This window comes from Myotis daubentonii, chromosome 1 (assembly GCF_963259705.1).
Source record: "Myotis daubentonii chromosome 1, mMyoDau2.1, whole genome shotgun sequence".
Classification (NCBI taxonomy): domain Eukaryota; kingdom Metazoa; phylum Chordata; class Mammalia; order Chiroptera; family Vespertilionidae; genus Myotis; species Myotis daubentonii.
This window is the reverse complement of record NC_081840.1, coordinates 232,954,365-232,971,871: the sequence shown is the minus strand read 5'-3', so window position 1 is coordinate 232,971,871 and position 17,507 is coordinate 232,954,365. Positions and strand designations below refer to the sequence as shown.

Sequence of the window (17,507 nt, the reverse complement as noted above, 5' to 3'; positions counted from 1 at the left end):
AGGCGCTGTCTCCACACTAAGCAGCCCCAGCCTGCAGAGGAAGAAGGGCCGCCTCTTCCTGGCGCTGCCCTAGTCCGGGGCGAGCGCCTCCTCCGGGTTCCGGCAGGTGGGCCGGGCTGGGCTGCTCAGGGTCTAGCGCCACAGGGACAGACTCCGGCCCAGGGCACCCTGGAGGGGCTGCGGATCCAGGCCCACTTCCCCCCGGGAACATAGTTCACAAAGGCCTCTCCAATAGGGGGGGAAGCGGAGGCCGGGAGAGGGGCGGATTAGGTCGGGTACCAGCGAGCGTAAGGGCCGCATGCCCCACAGTCCCGCTCCCCGCCGCCCGTCCGCCGTTCTACCCCCGCAGACCACAACTCCCGAGAGGCCTTGCGGGCGAGCGAGGGGCGCCGGCCGCGTATCTCGCGCGAGGAGATGGGAGTTTGAGCTCGCGAGACTGAGCGGGGCCGGAAGCCGCGTTTCAAAGCGATAATAGACGGTTATCTCTTCCAATAGCATTGAAAATATACCCCCTCGACCCGTAAAACGCGGGAGCAGAGCTGGCGGCAGCCAATAGAAACGCCAGGGGGCGGAGCCAAGGCCTCCAGGAGCGGAAGTGGGTCGCTGTTGAGGTGGTGGCGTCTGGCTGGAGTGCCTCTCCGCAGCCTCTTCCGAAGGTGCTTCCTAGCTCGAGTGCGTCGGCGGGGCGCCTACCAGCCCAGAGCAGCCCAGGTACAGCCAGGCCTCGCGGGGAGGGAGCGGCAGGCCAGGGCCGGGCGGGTACGGGGCTCGGGCGGCCGCGCGGCCTGTAGAAACCTTGGAGCTGCGGCCCAGGAGCCGCCTTGGCGCGTCCGACCTCCCTCAGGCCCCGACGCCGGGCCTTCCCCGGGACCGCAAGCCTCCTCGCCCGCCCGCCCGCGCCGCCGTCCGCGTGGTTGCACGATCCCGGCCCGGCGGGGTCAACAGAAGTGGGGAGGCCTCGCCCTGGGTCTCGGCTGCTCGGGCGGGCGGCGGCCTGCTGCGCTCGGTTAGTAGCATAATCGGGGAAACTGAGGCTGGGGTGGGGGGTGGAGGGACGCTCCCAAGGTCACCCGGAGAGTCCGGCAGGGCGGTGGGCCCCGGGGGAGACTGGGCCAGGTTTTTGTTCCTGCTGACGCCGCCGCCTTTGTGTGTTCGCGCCGGTCCCCACAGCAGTGGGCCTGCGAGCCCGCCTGGACCTCGTGGCGGGGCCTCCTCCGGGCTGCAAGAGTGGGGGCGCCCCGCTGGGGCCTGAGCTCAGGGAGTCCTCGCCTTCCGGTCGGGGGTGGAGCCCGTGACCGCTCGGGCGGAGGCCCGCCCCCTGGGTGCCGGCAGACAGGTGCCGGAGGGGAGGCCGGGTCCCACGCCGCGGCGCGGGTCCCGGAACGTCGTGCTCGGTGAGGGCCCCGTCCCACCCTGCGACCCGTGGAGGGAGCGGGGAGAGCGCCCCGGCCCCGGAGCCGCCCGGAGCCCGCGGCAGCCGACTTGCTGGGGGGGGCGGCTTTTGTCTGATCCGCGTCCGCGCCCGTCGACACCCCCGGGCCCACCTTGGTTCCGTCCCCGGAGCCCGCCTCGGGTCTCGGCCTGCACTCGGCTCCCGCCGCCCAAGGTCACGCGGCCCCCGGCTGCCGGCGGAGCGAACCAGCGCCTCGCGTCCCTACCGGCAAGACCAGGCCTTCGCGGCCCGGAAGCAGGGGTGTGGGGCCGGTTGGTGGCGAAAGGCGGACAGTGAGGGCATGTTCTCATTTTTCTTTTTCTTGTCTTTTAGTTAAGTGGATGCGGGGACGCATGGGCTCCCGTTCATCTATGGGTTTCATGTGAGGCGGGAACACTCCAGTGGGAAGATGCTTCGTCGTCTTTTTATATGGCCTGGACTTGAGCTCCCAGCTCTGGTTGGAAGATTTCTTTTCGCCCCTTTAGGGATCGCATTCCTTAATATTATAAGTCAGCGCGTGGTTGGGGTCTGCCGTGCGACGCGCTTTCTGCTCGGGGTGTAGCAGTGAACAGGAGAAGCCTGGCACGGCCCCAGGGCCGAGCAGCGAGGGTGCAGGGGAGGAGAGGAACTGCCTGAGATTGCAGTACAGACCCAGCGGTTCTCAACCTTCTGGCCCTTTAAATACAGTTCCTCATGTTGTGACCCAACCACAAAATTATTGTCGTTGCTACTTCGTAACTGTAATGTTGCTACTGTTATGAACCGTAATGTAAATATCTGATATGCAGGATGGTCTTAGGCGACCCTGTGAAAAGGTCATTTGACCGCCAAAGGGTCGCGACCCACAGGTTGAGAACCTCTGGACTAGACTGTTGGAGGACTGGGACTGGGGCGGGGGTAGAGGGGTCCCAGGAGATCTTTGTGTGCTCACCTGTGGAGGGATTCAGAATTTACCTTCCGGCCAAATGGGAAGCCACTAAACTGAGTTGTCTGCAGGAAGTAACAGGGTTGTTTCAGAAAAGTCGCCTTGCTAAGCATGGCACAGAGGTGGGCAAGACTAGCGGCCTCAGGACCAGCGAGAGAGAAGAGTAGCTGGACCAGGGCAGTTCCTCACTGGCTCTTCTGTTAGCAAGTCCATCTCGTGCACCGGTGATTGGCTCGTGTGCTGGATGAAAACGGCTTGGTGTGTCCTGCGTTGTTCCATTGTCTGCATCTTGCACGGTCCCCAAGTTAGGAATCTGGAGGCTAAGGTGTCTCCTATAGAACATGATTGAGATGTGACTCGCATCTATGCCTTCATCTGCTGTTGCTTACTGGCCCAGATGTGGGATCCCACCACCAAGATTAGTGCCTCTGGCCTGGGCTTGGCCAGCCCTACAGAGCTTGCATCGTTGGTTAGCCAGCCCACTGCACCTGCCTGGGGAGAGAAGGGAGAGACCAGCCCCGCCACCGGCTGCAAATGAGGGTTTCCCCCTGCGCTGCACTGCTCAGCTGAATCTAATTTGTGAGCCTGTGACCAGCCTTCACCCCCACCCCACCCACCTCCAGGGCCTGGGCCTAGATTCCTTCCACACACAGCACCCATCCAGGTCCAGGATTCAATAGAAAGCAGCAAGCTTCCCGGCTGGCTTTCTCATCTCACAGACTGGGACTCGGATGCCATCCATACAGGCCCAGTACGCCTGCCTCCCTTCTTGGAGTTTTATGGTGAAAGTGGTCTTGACCCGGGAAAGAGGGGGAGGTAGTGGCTCAGTACCTGAGGGTGATTTGCCCCACTGGCCTCTTAGGTTCCATGATATCACCCTTGCACATGGCCCCCAGGAATTGCCTTATTTGTGTCACCAGCCCCCTAGATCCCAGGCCACCATGGCGGAAAGAACACGAAAAGTTGGGGTCAGAGAGGTGGAGAAGCCACCCCGCTTGGCTTCTGTGGTGACCCAGAGAAACCCTTCTACAGAGAAGTAGTTGTGGGACCAGGTGGACTGCTTCTCACCTGCCGGCTTTTATCATCGCTCCCACTTGTTGAAGATCCTCCAAACCAGTCACTGCTACAACCGCGTCAGGCGGGGCTGCAGGGTTCGTTGACCAGAGGGTCAGCCTGGCATGGGAGGCCTGGGAAGCTGTAGAGACACTTGTACGGGCGGCCGCTTTGAGAAGAGGAGGAGCCCGGTTGCTGGGGCTGTGTCTGTGTGTGAGTCCTGGGCTCTCAGGGACGCGGGAGGCCGACGATCCCACTCCAGGCAACACCTTCCAGATGTTTCCAGGGCTGTGCCCACTGCAGAGCATTTCTGAATCCTTGACTAAACCTATTTAAAATGCCTAGAAAAGGAATATTAGGTGAAGTTATTTTTAGTTTTGTTTTGGTAAAAAAAATACACAACATGAAGCAGACCATTTGAAGCACTTTTAGATGTTCAGTGGCATTAAGTACATTCACGTTGTTGTGAAACCCTCACCACCATTCATCTCTAGGACTTGTTTTATCCTTCCCAGACCCAGCTCCGTATTCACCAAACATAACCCCAGCCCCTGGCTGTCACCTACCTACCTACCTACCCACCCACCTCCCTCCCTCCCTCCCTTCCTCCCTTCCTTCCTTCCTTCCTTCCTTCCTTCCTTCCTTCCTTCCTTCCTTCCTTCCTTCCTTCCCTCCCTCCCTCCCTCCCTCCCTCCTTTCCTTCCTTCCTTCCTTCTTTCTTTTAAATTAAATCTTTATTGTTCAGATTATTATAGGTGTTCCTCTTTTTCCCCCCCATAGCTCCCTTCCACACAGTTCCCAACCCACCCTCTGCCCTTACCCACCCCCACTGTCCTCATCCATAGGTGCACAATTTTTATCCAGTCTCTTCCCACACCCCCCCGACACCCCTTTCCCCCTCGAGAATAGTCAGTCCACTCCTTTTCTATGCCCCTGATTCTATTATAATCACCAGTTTATTCTGTTCATCAGATTATTTATTCACTTGATTCTTAGATTCATTTGTTGATAGATGTGTATTTGTTGTTCATAATTTGTATCTTTACCTTTTTCTTCTTTTTCCTCTTCTTAAAGGATACCTTTCAGCATTTCATAAAATACTGGTTTGGTGGTGATGAACTCCTTTAGCTTTTCCTTATCTGTGAAGCTCTTTATCTGACCTTCAGTTCTGAATGATAGCTTTGCTGGATAAAGTAATCTTGGTTGTAGGTTCTTGGCGTTCATCACTCCCTTCTGGCCTGCAAAATTTCTGTTGAGAAATCAGCTGACAGTCGTATGGGTATTCCCTTGTAGGTAACTGACTGTCTGTCTCTTGCTGCTTTTAAGATTCTCTCTTTGTCTTTTGCTCTGGGCATTTTAATTAGGATGTGTCTTGGTGTGGTCCTCTTTGGCTTCCTTTTGTTTGGGGTTCTCTGTGCTTCCTGGACTTGTAAGTCTATTTCTTAAACCAGGTAGGGGAAGTTTTCTGTCATTATTCAAATAGGTTCTCAATATCTTGCTCTCTCTCTTCTTCTGGCACCCCCATAATTTGGATGTTGGTACGTTTGAAGTTGTCCCAGAGGCTCCTTACACTATCTTCATATTTTTGGATTCTTTTTTCTTTTTGTTTTTTCAGTTGGGTGTTTTTTTGCTTCTTCGTATTTCAAATCTTTGACTTGATTCTTGGGGTCCTCTAGTCTGCTGTTGGAACCCTGTATAATATTCTTTATTTCAGTCAGTGTATGCTTAATTTCTAGTTGGTCCTTTTCTTTTCTTTTTTTTTAAAATATATTTTATTGATTTTTTTTACAGAGAGGAAGGGAGAGAGATAGAGATTTAGAAACATCGATTAGCTGTCTCCTGCACATCTCCCACTGGGGATGTGCCCGCAACCCAGGTACATGCCCTTGACTGGAATTGAACTTGGGACCTTTCAGTCCGCAGGCCGACGCTCTATCCACTGAGCCAAACCGGTTTCGGCAAGTTGGTCCTTTTTCATAACCTCAAGGGTCTCACTAGATTTCTTGAGGGTCTCACTAAATTTATCAGCAGTTTCTAGAAAATTCTTGAAAAACCTTAGAAGTGTGGTTTTTAACTCTATATCCAGTTGTTTGCTTTCCTCCATTTCTGTCATTTGTGACCTGTTTCTTTGTCTCCGCATTTTTTATGCTTCCCTGTGTTGATAGAGTGGCTTTCTGTGCTAGGTGTCCTATAGGGCCCAGTGGCTCAGCCTCCCCAATTACCTGAGGTGGACACTTCTTGGTGCACCCCCTTGTGGGCTTGGTGCACAGTCTTGTTGTAGTTATGCCTTGATTGTTGTAGGATCACTGGGAGGAATTGACCTCCAGGCCAATTGGCAGTGAGAATCAGCTGTGTCTGCAGTGGGAGAACTGTGCTGGAGACACCCCTCCTGGGGCAAGACTTGCTTCAGTGGGGCTTTGGTGCTCACTGAGTCTGCCCCCTGAGTGTGTCCCTTATGGGTCCGAGGGGTTGCAATCTGGATGGTCCCACTCTGACCACTGGGTACACTGGCTCTTGGATCTCTAAGGAGGTGCTAACTTAGCCTCTGCCTGAGGCTACCCAGCAGGAGCTATGGAGAGATCTGCAGATTCCCCTTCATTGTTTGGGGTTTGGAGGTGCCCAGATGAGGCCCAGCTGTGAAGCAATGCAAGCTGCTGTGGGGCCTTGGGCCTTCTCTTGGAAGTTCTGGGTCTGTCTGGCCCAGCTGCAATTTGTTAGATAATTTTCAGGTTGCAAAGGGCCAGGGCATTCATATGCAAAAGCCTCTGCCGCAGCCTGGGTGGGGCCGGGTCTCAGGGAATCAAAGGGTGGAGCAAGCAGCTGTGGCTGATCCTCAGCCCTGGCCTAAGGGGCCCCGCGTCTCAGTGTCCCGGTAATCGCTGCAAGCACCTCTGAGGGAAAGCCACCCTGAGTTCCAAGTTCTGCCCGCTGCCAGACAGTCCAGTTTCTCCCCGTATGAGTCTGGGTCCCCAGAGACTCGCCCGGAACTGGAGTTCAGAGCAGTCGGGAGCTTGAGACTCCCTCCTGATTCAAAAAGACAGCCGCGCATTGGTGGTATAGTGGTGAGCATAGCTGCCTTCCAAAAAGACAGCCTCGTCCTCAGTTGCCAGCCCTTTCCACGTGCGCCTCCGTACCTCTGCACTTTACTTCCACAGCTTCTCCGAGTCTCAGTGTGCTTTTCTCTTTCCTTCTAGTTGTAGAATTTCCACTCAGCCAGCCTTCCTGTGGTTCTGGATGATGCCCGTTTTGTCTTTTGTATTTTTGAAGTGGTTGTGTGAGGCAGCAATTTCCGATATTTACCTATGCCGCCATCTTGGTTTCTCTCACCATTCTTTCTTTAAAAAAATGTGTGCGTGTGCGTGTGTATTTTTTTATTATTACTGATTTCAGAGAGGAAGGAAGAGGGAGAGAGAGATAGCAGCATTAATGGTGAGAAAGGATCATTGTTTGGCTGCCTCCTGCACGCCCCCCCCACTTCCCCAGGCATGTGCCCTGACCAGGAATGGAACCGTGATCTCCTGGTTCATAGGTCACACTCAAACACTGAGCCACACCGGCCAGGCCCAGTCTACTTTCTGTCTTTGGATTGATGGCTCTCAGTACCTCACATAAGAGGAATTATGCAGTATTTGTCCTTTTGTGTGTTGCTTCACTGAGTGTAATGTCTTCAGCATGTATCAGGAATTTCTGTTTAAGGCTGAAGAATCTTTTCGTTGGTACTAACCTTTTTCATAGGTTTTTCAGAAGCTAAAGCTCATTCTCTTTCTCGCGGCCTGCATCACAGAAGTCGAGCATCTCTGTCCCGGGGAAGCTGGTCTGTCCTCCAGTGGAAGAGAAGGCAGTCCTTGATGGTCCTGCGCGGGGGAAGGAGGGCTCCCTGTGTGCAGGCACTGCGCGGGGTGAGGCCCCTGCCTCTGGGACTTCCTCGGGTCATCAGGCAAACTGTCTGTCCAAGCACTGTCTGCTGCTTCCTGGTTTTGCCACATCCATTTGTCTGGTCCCCGAGGGGAGGGCAGAGGGTGAGGCTGCTGGGCCTCCTTTAGGAGAAGAGCCGGCAACACTTGTCCCAGTTCTTCCTGGGGTTGAAAGCTCGCTTTGCTCTTACACTTGTCAGAAGAGCCATGACTTCTGGCCCTTCTGGCACAATACGCAGTCTTTACCTAATACTGATGGTCTTTCCCCTTAGAATATTGCTTCTTGTCTGCTGCGTTCACTCCTCTTTCTGGAGCAGGCTGACCCTGTGCATAGTCGCTGAATGAATCAGCTGATGGAGCCTCCGGGTGCTCAGAGCCATACTGGGCACTTCTGTCCCATAGGACAGCTGCAGGGGAAGGGGCGTTTCCCACGTGAAAGGTGGCGAAGCTGAGGCACGGAGGTCAAGCATGTATGTATGCAAGGCTCCATGGCGCAGACTGCCGGCTGCACGGTGCTGGCTGTTTGCCACGCGTCTTCTTTGTGTAACACTCCAGAGGCTCCTGTTTTTCTTAGTACCAAGGCCTGGTTGTGATGTGAGCATGTCATAAAGTTCCATTTCAGGAGCTTTGAGATGAAAGTTATTGCAACTTGTAATGCCCTGGTCCATTGCCAAGTATACTTGGGTATACACGGAACGGTCTTTAAAAGATTCTTGCTTTTTTTTTTTTTTTTCGATCCTCATGCAAGAAAATATTTTTTAAAATTGATTTGTAGAAAGGAAGGGAGAGAGAAACATGGTCGGTTGCCTCCCCTACATGCCCCAACCAGGGATCAAACCCATGACCCTTGGGTGTAGGGACAACACTCAAACCAGCTGAGCCATGCAGCCAAGGCAAAATATTGTTTCTTTGTAACACACGTCTGTAATCCTACTTTTGAAATTCCATTTTTGGAAGTGCATAACATAACATGGGAATGATTCTGTGTTTATGGTTTTAAAGGGGAGATGTGATCTAGTCTAGCGGTCACCAACCTCTCAGACCTCACGGACCACCAGTGGTCCACTGACCACCGGTTGGCAACCATTGATCTAGTTAGTGCCTACGCATTTTCCCTGCTATCACGGCACCACACCGCATAAGGTGGTTGCCCAGCCAGCTCATCCAAATGCACGGGGCCTGCTCAGCCACCTCTAAGTCAACACGATGAGGGCCCCTTGTGTCTGCACACCAGCTCCCTCAGGAGAGTGAGTGCGCAGGGAGCCACCTAGAGTCAGGATGGCGCGGCACGGTGTGGGGAGTTAGCCTCTGCCCACCCACCCACACCTTCCCCGTTCCCACCTGGTCTGCTGGGGAGGCCCTGCTTTCCCTACACCTGGTGCGACCCAGCCCCTGGGTAGGTTTCCCGAAGGCCAGCTTCCCAGCTTCCTCTGTCCTCTGGCCACTGGCCCTTGCTATCCCCAAAAGAACAGCTTTGGGATAGAATGCCTGACCTTGGGGCCTTGGGGCGAGAGGATAGAGAGTGAGGAAACTCCTGGAAAGCAGTCTCGCTGGGGTTGCTGGGATGCAGGAGGCTGGTTTCGGAGGGCAAGGGGGGTGTGCAGGCCACGCAGTGGGGGCACCTCGGGCACAGCACAAGACACCTGTAACAACCACATGGCAATCTCAAATTAAAGCCATCTTCTCAATTCTGAGACACCCCTGGTGTAGATGGCTTTTCCCCAAAGAAAGCTCCGTTGTGGGGGTACCTCCAGATGCAAGACACTTCTTGCTCAGGAACATAAACGTGTTGGACTTGGGGAGTTGGGGCAGGTCTTGTGAGGCTGTTGGAGCTGTTGGGGCGCCTCCCCTGTCTGTGCAGACCAGGCCAAGGTGGGGGCTCACCAGGTGAGGTGCTGCTTTGGGAAGAACTTGTGCCATTCTCGGGGGGAGCACACGTGGCCCAGGGTGTGCCCCCACCTGAGGCCTGCCAGTAAGTCTACAGAGAGTGACACAGTGAAGAGCTGTCCCTCCAAACCCCACGGGTGCAGACGGGTAAAGAGGTGCTAGGTGCAGGCATGCAGGGTGCAGCCACCGGGTGCGAGAGAAAGACCAGCTGCGCAGGGACAGACCGCGGCCTCCTTGTCCTGCGTCTCGCGGAGCGCGTGCCACGGCGAGAGCACTGGAGCTGGTGGCTGAGTTGTTGCTGCATGAGGGCAGGAGCCCTACTGGCCAGTGAGCGAGGTGGGGCTGCAGCCCATCGGCTACACAGCACCCCTAAGGGCTTGAGGAAAGGGGAGCTGTGCAGTGGGGTTGCTGGGGAAGGCGGCGGCGGGGTCACCCACAGCCTTTAAAGTGTGCACCCCACTGCCCACGCTCTGCACTGGGCCTGTGGTCCCCACACAGCGTGGAGTGGTGCTGTCCTGCCTTGTGGGTGAGGAAACGGGGCACAGAGGTCAGTGCCTCACCCATGGCCACAAGGAGGGCGTGGAGGCGCCTGGCTGCAAGGCCGGCCTTTCTCCACAGGCCATGCTTAGGAATGGGGACTTGACGGACCAGGCAAAGGTCGTTGTGATCGGTGTGTGCTTTAGCGTGGGGGCGGGCGCTGCGGCGGGAGGTCAGTTGGGAGGTGGCCGCTGGAGCAGCGCCGGCAGCGCTGTTAGGAACCTGTCTGAAATGCACGTTGCGAGCTCATCCCAGACCTGCTGACCAGAGCCTGGTGTGACACGGCCTCAGGTGAGCCTGTGCCGGCTCCAGGGTTTTACTTCCCTGCTGCTCCTTTAGCCACTGCCTCCCTGACACTGACTGGGCTGTGGTTAGCTGCCACCTCCCGGTGAAACCCAGGGCCCCTCCTTCTCCGGCAGCCTCTGCATCTTCTTTCTCTGCCCCTCCTGGAACCTCCTCCTGGGCTACCCATTCACACTCTTGGTCCGTCACTCTCCCTTGGCCACAGGGCGAGTCGGGGGGTGGCTCTCGTCTCCTCCAGAGGACGCAGGCAGTGACGTCGCGGGAAGAGCCAAGGGCCTTGGTTGGGCTCGGCTGCAGCCTGGGAACTCTGTCCTTCCCATTGCGAAAGGGTCGGTGAGGCCACGTGAGGCGGTGGATTCTCCTCTTTTCCCAGCAGCTATCACAGGGCTCTCAGCACCAGGACGAGGGCAGGTTGACAGGCTCTGGGGTCAGTGGTCCTGCATCCACAGGAGAGCTCGTTTCCTGAGGGGGATGTGGGCTGAAGGGCACGTTGCAGAGTGTTCAGCAAAGGCCCCGCCGGCAGAAAGGACCTGTGACCGGTGGCACCGTGGAGGTGACCACGCAGGTGGCAGTGTTGATCAGCTTGATGTGTTTGCTCTTCAGGACTTGGAGGACATCTGTGTGGCCCCGAATGCCGTGGCAGCCAGAGGATGAGTGAGCAGCAGGCATGAGTGACTGAGAACGCTGGACGTCCCTGCAGGCCTTGGCTCAGTCACTTCCTTCTCTGTGGGTGCAGCCGGGAAGCACCATGAGCACGGTGAGTTCTCCCACCTCGGAACTTGTTCCGATGGCACAGCGAGGTGCGTCTGAGGAGCCCAGGTCAGGACCTTCGGGAGTGAGAGCGACATGCTGTCTAGTCGGCCAAGGTCTGCGTGGCCTTCTGAAGGGAGGCTGAGGGTTGGGAAGTCCGTGCCTGCAGGGCAGCTGTCCATCCTAGAATGTTAGGCTCTGGCTTATGTAACCTTTCACAGCCCAGTTTCCACCTTCCCTTCAGTTCCTTCCCTGTGTCGTTCTGGGTCCAACGTGAGCGTGGTGGTAAGAATCCTTAGAGCTCTCTTACTCGGCGACCAAAGTGGGTGCGTCGTCATAACTGTGCTGTGAGCTGTTCTCGGGTGCAGCAGCAGCTCTGCCTTGGTATCACCAGGAGCCCCTTGACTCCAGGGAAGGCTGCCCGAAGGTCGTCCTCCCCACCTTCACCCCCTACCGACAGGGTTGATCCAGTGATCTAACTCAAGACAGCTGTTCAGTGAGATGCTGAACTCCCATCAGGTGGACCAGATGTGAAACAGCCTTGCTTTCCTTGCAGGGTCAGAGGGGGTGGGGGTGGGGGTGGGGGTGGGGGTGGGGGTGGGGGTGGGGTGGGGGTGGGGCAGGGTGAGGTTGCTCCAATGGCTCCTGGGTGAACGATAATAGAAATGTTTCCTTTTCCATTCACTGCCCCCCCCTCCCCCCCATCCTCCTGACCACGCAGGGAAGCACAGTCCTGAGCTGGTACCTCCCCTCTGAGCCCACGCTCTGCTCGGGGGTCTGGACAGGCAGCAGTGTAGCGTGTAGGAGCGTGTGTGCAGTTAAGTGTCGTCCGGATGGGAGAGAGCTAGGCGGTCATGTTTACCTGAGAACTGTGGACCCTTTGGGTTCTGCCCTCAGGAAGAAGGGAGCTGTGTTGAGGGGCAGGAGGGCAGAGAAGGGCGAGGGTGCAAAGTCCTAGCATACGTTCTACAGTTTCTCTTCTGGGCCCTGACCGAACAGCACGTCCTCCCTGCCCCAGGGGAGTGTACTTGCAGGAGGATCCCGGACAGTCAAGCTGGGCACAGGAGGCATGTCCCTGTGATGGAGGGGACATTTGAGTAGGTCTCTGAAAGCTGTAAGAATCGGTCGGGTGAAGGCAGGGAGGGACGGGTAGTCCAGGCTGGGGACAAGGCCAGGTTAAAGGCATGGAGGGGCTGAGGGGGCAGCCAGGAAAGGGGATTGCTGTGGAGGTCTGGGGGGGAGGGGGACGGTATTGGGGACACATTGCTACAGTGCCCACGATGGGGTGGTCAGGTCCAGCACCTGGACTTAGGCCAGGGCTGTGGCTGCCTCTTCACTCACTCAGTGGTGATCAGAAACCACATGGGCTGCAGTGGGCATGAGGGTCTGTGCAGCGTGTCTACTCAGAAAGATCTGGTCCTTTTCCGAGACAAGCAGATGCAAGGCCACCTGCAGGAGAATGGGGTAAAGGTGCAGGAGTCCTCGGTCACCTGGAGGCTGCTGTGGAAGCCATGAGTGGGCAGCAGCCTCACCAGCTGGGTGGCCCTCGGACAGGCCACTCATCACTGGAGGCCTGAGCTGCTGCCGCTTCCTCTGGCCCCAGGATGGTCCCTGCCCCTCCATCCATAGGAAGTCGCTAAACCCAGCTCCTCAAGTGGCCATGTGACAGAGGAGTTGTCTAGACGCAGAATCAGGCTTTTCTCTTGCCTACTGAGGCTGGGCTGGGGTGCTCTGGGGCCCTGTGCGGGTATCCCTAGCAGTGAACAGTCCTTCCCCAGGCCCGAGGCAATGCCAGGGCAGCATGGAGCACCTGGGGTGGTAATGGCCTTTTGTCATGTCACCAAGTCTTGTGGCAGCTCTGCCAGGCTGCTGCTGGCGAGGGAGGTCAGGCTCAGTAGGGAAGGAGCCGCCAAATCAGTCACTGGGAAGCATAACAGGTGCAGCTGTGAGGTGTGCACAGGGCAGACCATACGGGGATGGCAAGGCGACAGGCTTGTGCGGGAGGCTCTGTCGCATTTGAGGAAGGCTGCAGGGGGTGCTGGTCCACTTGCCTTTCAGGCTGGCCAGGTGGAAGTGCCAGGGGCGTGGAAGGAAGGCCAGGCAGAGTCTGGAGTCGTGCCTCTCAGGCAACCCTGGGGACAGGCTTAGAAAACTCCCTTTCTTTGAGTTGAGGGTGGAGGGAAAACCACACCTGATGGTTAGAGGCCAGATTTCTGAAAGGAAGACCTGCTTTCCACAGTGGATAAAACCTGGGGAAACGGAAGGTCTTGGGGCTAAAAACAAAAAGGGCTCAATGAGGCCAATAGAAATGCAAACAAGGTGGGTCTGTCACTTGGTTAAAGAAGGGCTTCCTGGCCCTGGGTGGTGACCCAGTCGTGTGAGGTGTGAAGCGTGAGCATCCTCCTATAGACCAAGCATGTCAAACTCCAGGCCCGCAGGCTGCATGCGGCCCACAGCAAATATTTTTGCAGTCCAGCCAATATAACGGTATGTAAGAAACGTTTTAATAATTTCATAACTTAATTTTTACAATACCCACTTATACATAATCATATATATATATATATATCGTCTACCTAATAATAGAGAAACATGGTAATTAACCATAACTTCGCTACCCTTCCCATTGGCTAATCAGTGAGATATGCAAATTAACTGCCAACCAAGCGGTGGTGGTGGGAGCCTCTCCTGCCTCCTCAGGAGCACTAAGGATGTCTGACTGCAGTTTAGGCCTGCTCCCCGCTGGCAAGTGGACATCCCCCGAGGGCTGCCGGGCTGCCAGAGGGATGTCTGATTGCCATCTTAGGCTCAATCCCCCTGGGAGCGGGCCTAAGCCAGCAGGTGGTCAGTCATCCCTTGAGGCGTCCCAGACTGCGAGAGGGCACAGGCCGGGCTGAGGGACCCCCTGTCCCCACGAGTGCACAAATTTTTGTGCACCGGGCCTCTAGCATATATATATGTAAAATAGAGAAATATGCAAATTGGCCCGGATGCACAGCAGGGATCTGAGCAGTTGCAGGCTCCCAGCACCGCCAGCCCCCTAGCGGCCAGCACACCTTCAGGCCTGGAATAATGACACGTTCACAATGAGCCCAGAGTCACTGCACAGGGGGCTGCGGATCAGAGAGCTGCAGATCAGGGGGCTGTGGTCCAGGGGAGCTGCAGATTGGGGCTGCGGCACTGGGGACCCCAGCTCCGAGCCCAGAGCCTGGCCTCATGGCTGTAGCTGTGGCTGTGCTGCCCAGCGAGGAGCCCCACAGTCTGCCCCCACAGACTCAGGAGAGCCAACGGGTTGGTGGGGACGGCCAGGAAGAGGCCTCACCTGGCGTCCTTTGCCCCGTGGATGGGAGTTGGGGGCCAGACCGTGACCAGCGATCAGTGTTTGAAGAGGGAGCCTTCAGCCCAGTGGACTTTCTCTCCCAACGAAGGTCAGGCTCCTCCCTGCACTCAGGCCCTGCCAGAGGGCCATGCTGCCCACACCCACTGCTGTCTGCATTCCCACGTGGGACCGTGAACCATGTCTGAGTCACTCTGAGGTGGAGCCCACGTCGCCTCTTTAAAGTTTTCATTTTTGCTGATTGGATCTTTGCCTTCTGAGGCGTCGAAGCCAGGACGGTGGGCGCAGTGGAGCTCCTCAGCTGCGAGGGCTTCATTCAGAGAAGGTGGCTCTCATGCACCGCTCACCTTGGCCTGCAGGGAGCAGCATAGTCACCGTGACAGGCACAGCCCAAAGCTGCTCCTGAACCTCGCTCTTCCCCCCTTGGCTCCCAAAGCCCAATGCAGCCTGTGGCCAGCCCCGCAGAGGGTTGGCTGGTTCCCCCAACACCCTCCTCAGGGCCTCCCCAGTACCAGACAGGAGCAGGCGGGGGGGGGGGGGGGGGGCAAGGGGTGAGGTTGGCCTGGGACAGACTTAGCCCCTGCAAGCTGTGTCACAGTGGATCCTGAGTAGCGAGAACTTACCAATAGGGATGTTTCTGCAGACATTTTAAACAACGTCCATTTTTAAAACTGAATTGAAAAGCATAGCTTGTTGCTCTAGAGCAGCGGTTCTCAACCTGTGGGTTGCGACCCCTTTGGGGGTCAAACAACCCTTTCACAGGGGTCACCTAAGACCATCGGAAAACACATATATAATTACATATTGTTTTTGTGATTAATCACTATGCTTTAATTATGTTCAATTTGTAACAATGAAAATACATCTTGCATATCAGATATTTACATTACGATTCATAACAGTAGCAAAATTAGTTATGAAGTAGCAATGAAAATAATTTTATGGTTGCGGGTCACCACAACATGAACTGCATGAAAGGGTCGTGGCATTGGGAAGGTTGAGAACCACTGCTTGAGAGAGAGAGAGAGAGAGAGATGCTTCAGCAGGACCCCGAGGTCACCTTGTAGGTTAGAACCAAAAGTTAGATGATAGCAAGTGTTGGCGAGGATGTGGACAAATCCGAGCCCTCACACACTGCTGTCGGAATGGAAATGGTGCGGCCGCTCCTCAAATGACTAATATCAGTCACATAGGACCCTGCAACCCGCCATTCCGAGGTATACACCCAAGTGAGGCAGCCGGTCACAAAACGCCCATTGTGTATGGTCCCGTTCCCACGAAATGTCTGAAACAGCAGTGTGCAGATGGCTGGGTGGGGCGGGCAGCTAGATGGGGAAGATGGCACGGGGTTTCTTCTAGAAGCAATACAACGTTCTAAAAGTGACTGCTGTGCCTTGGCCGGTTTGGCTCAGTGGATAGAGCATCAGCCTGCAGACTGCAGGGTCCCAAGTTCAATTCTGGTCAGGGCACATGCCCGGGTTGCAGGCTCGATCCCCAGTGGGGGGCGTGCAGGAGGCTGCCGATCCATGATTCTCTATCATTGATGTTTCTCTCTCCCCCTTCTCCCCTTCTCTCTGAAATATATATGTATAACACACACACACACACACACAAACATATATATATATACATACTAGAGGCCCGGTGCACAAAAATTTGTGCACTCCGGGGGGAGGGGGGGTCCCTCAGCCCGGCCTGTGCCCTCTCGCAGTCTGGGACCCCTCGGGAGATAACGACCTGCTGGCTTAGGCCTGCTCCCGGGTGGCAGAGGGCAGGCCCAATCCCTAGGTGCAGCCCCTGGTCGGGCTCAGAGCAGGGCCGATTGGGGAGTTGGGGCGCTGCCCCATGTCACGCACAGAGCGGGGCCCATCAGGGAGTTGGGGCACCGCCCTCTATCACCCACAGAGCAGGGCCGATGGGGAGGTTATGGCTCTACCCCGTCACACACAGAGCAGGGCCCGTGGGGGGGGGAGGGTTGGGGAGCTCCCCCCTATCAGGCACAGAGCAGGGCTGCTCAGGGGGTTGGGGCCCTGCCCCCTGTCACACACAGCCGCAGGGTGATCAGGGGGTTTGGGCGCTGCCCCCTGTCACGCTGATCCCGGTGCCGGGAGGCATATTACCCTTTTACTATATAGGGTAGAGGCCTGGTGCATGGGTGGGGCCGGCTGGTTTGCCCTGAAGGGTGTCCTGGATCAGGGTGGGGGTCCCCACTGGGGTGCCTGGCCAGTCTGGGTGAGGGGCTGAGGGCTGTTTTCAGGCTGGGAGTGACTGAAGTTCCCAACCACTCCTTTTTTCCTTTTTTTTTTTTTTTTTTATTCTGGGCCAGTTTTAGCTTGAGGCTTGGCTCCAGCTCTTAGGCCTCCGACTGAAAGTAGGTTTCTGGCCTTTGCATACAATGTTGCGAATCTGCTGGCTGAAGTCCGGCGGTATTTGTTACAATGTTTCTTAAACTGTTTCTTAAACTGCCCGCTTAGAGGCCTGCAGCCGCAGGCGGGGAACAGTTGGTTTCCTCGGTCACTGAGGCAAGCAAACCTCATGTTAGTTTCAAGCTGCCTGGCTGCAGGCCGCCATCTTGGCTGACAGTTAATTTGCATATCTCGCTGATTAGCCAATGAAAAGAGTAGCGGTCGTACGCCAATTACCATGTTTCTCTTTTATTAGTGTAGATATACACACACACATACATATCCACACTAATAAAAGGGTAATATGCTTATTAGACTGGATATAGACCAGACGTCATTCCGGGCATCCTTCCTGACAAAGCAAGGTCCCAACCTAGGGGAAGCTGCCAGGGGTCCTGGGTGCAAGGCCTACTCTTGCACAAATTTTCGTGCAACGGGTCTCTAGTTATTAATAACGAATTACAATGTTCGCTAATGACTGGTTACTATAATAGTGTTGCATCCATTTCCCTTACGTGCCTTACACGCAGGCGCACCATTTCTCTCCACTAATACTAGCAGCGAATATTTTAGCAGCGATTGCCACGTCATTAGTCTTGGATGGACTTCTTTGGTGTGTGCCACAGGAAATACTTCACTTTCGGAGAAAAAGAAAAATAGGTTTATTTGCGTGACGCTTATTAATTTGTGCAGTTATTCTGTGTCTGGTAGTATAATGTTCAAGAAAAAACATTAATTTTTATTAAAATAGTCTGTTTATGTTAACAATGACTCATTTATTTCAGCCCTTTGAATTCAGCATGTCTATCAAAATAAACCTACGTTTCTATGGAAATTAAAGCTTTCTTTTGTGTGGCCCACATAAACTCAAACCTTGTTTATTTGGCCCATGTTAGCCTTTGAATTTAACATGCTTGCTGTATACTAAGCAGTGATGGATTTGATTCCTGGTCAGGGCACATTA

At 55.4% G+C, this 17,507-nt stretch overlaps 1 protein-coding gene across 15 annotated transcripts in view; it reads left to right on the top strand.

The window, feature by feature from the left end:
- Nucleotides 1-329: 329 nt before the first annotated feature.
- RNF4 (ring finger protein 4) overlaps nt 330-17,507 on the top strand; it is a 35,164-nt gene continuing 17,986 nt past the window's right edge. Inside the window, exons 1-3 of one of the 15 annotated variants that reach the window (XM_059677267.1) lie at nt 633-711; nt 1,766-1,889; nt 10,655-10,808. In XM_059677267.1, coding sequence (XP_059533250.1) covers nt 10,800-10,808 — 9 coding nt within the window. In that variant the 5' untranslated portion in view covers nt 633-711; nt 1,766-1,889; nt 10,655-10,799. The other 14 variants (XM_059677261.1, XR_009450215.1, XR_009450214.1 and 11 more) reach the window with 14 other exon arrangements.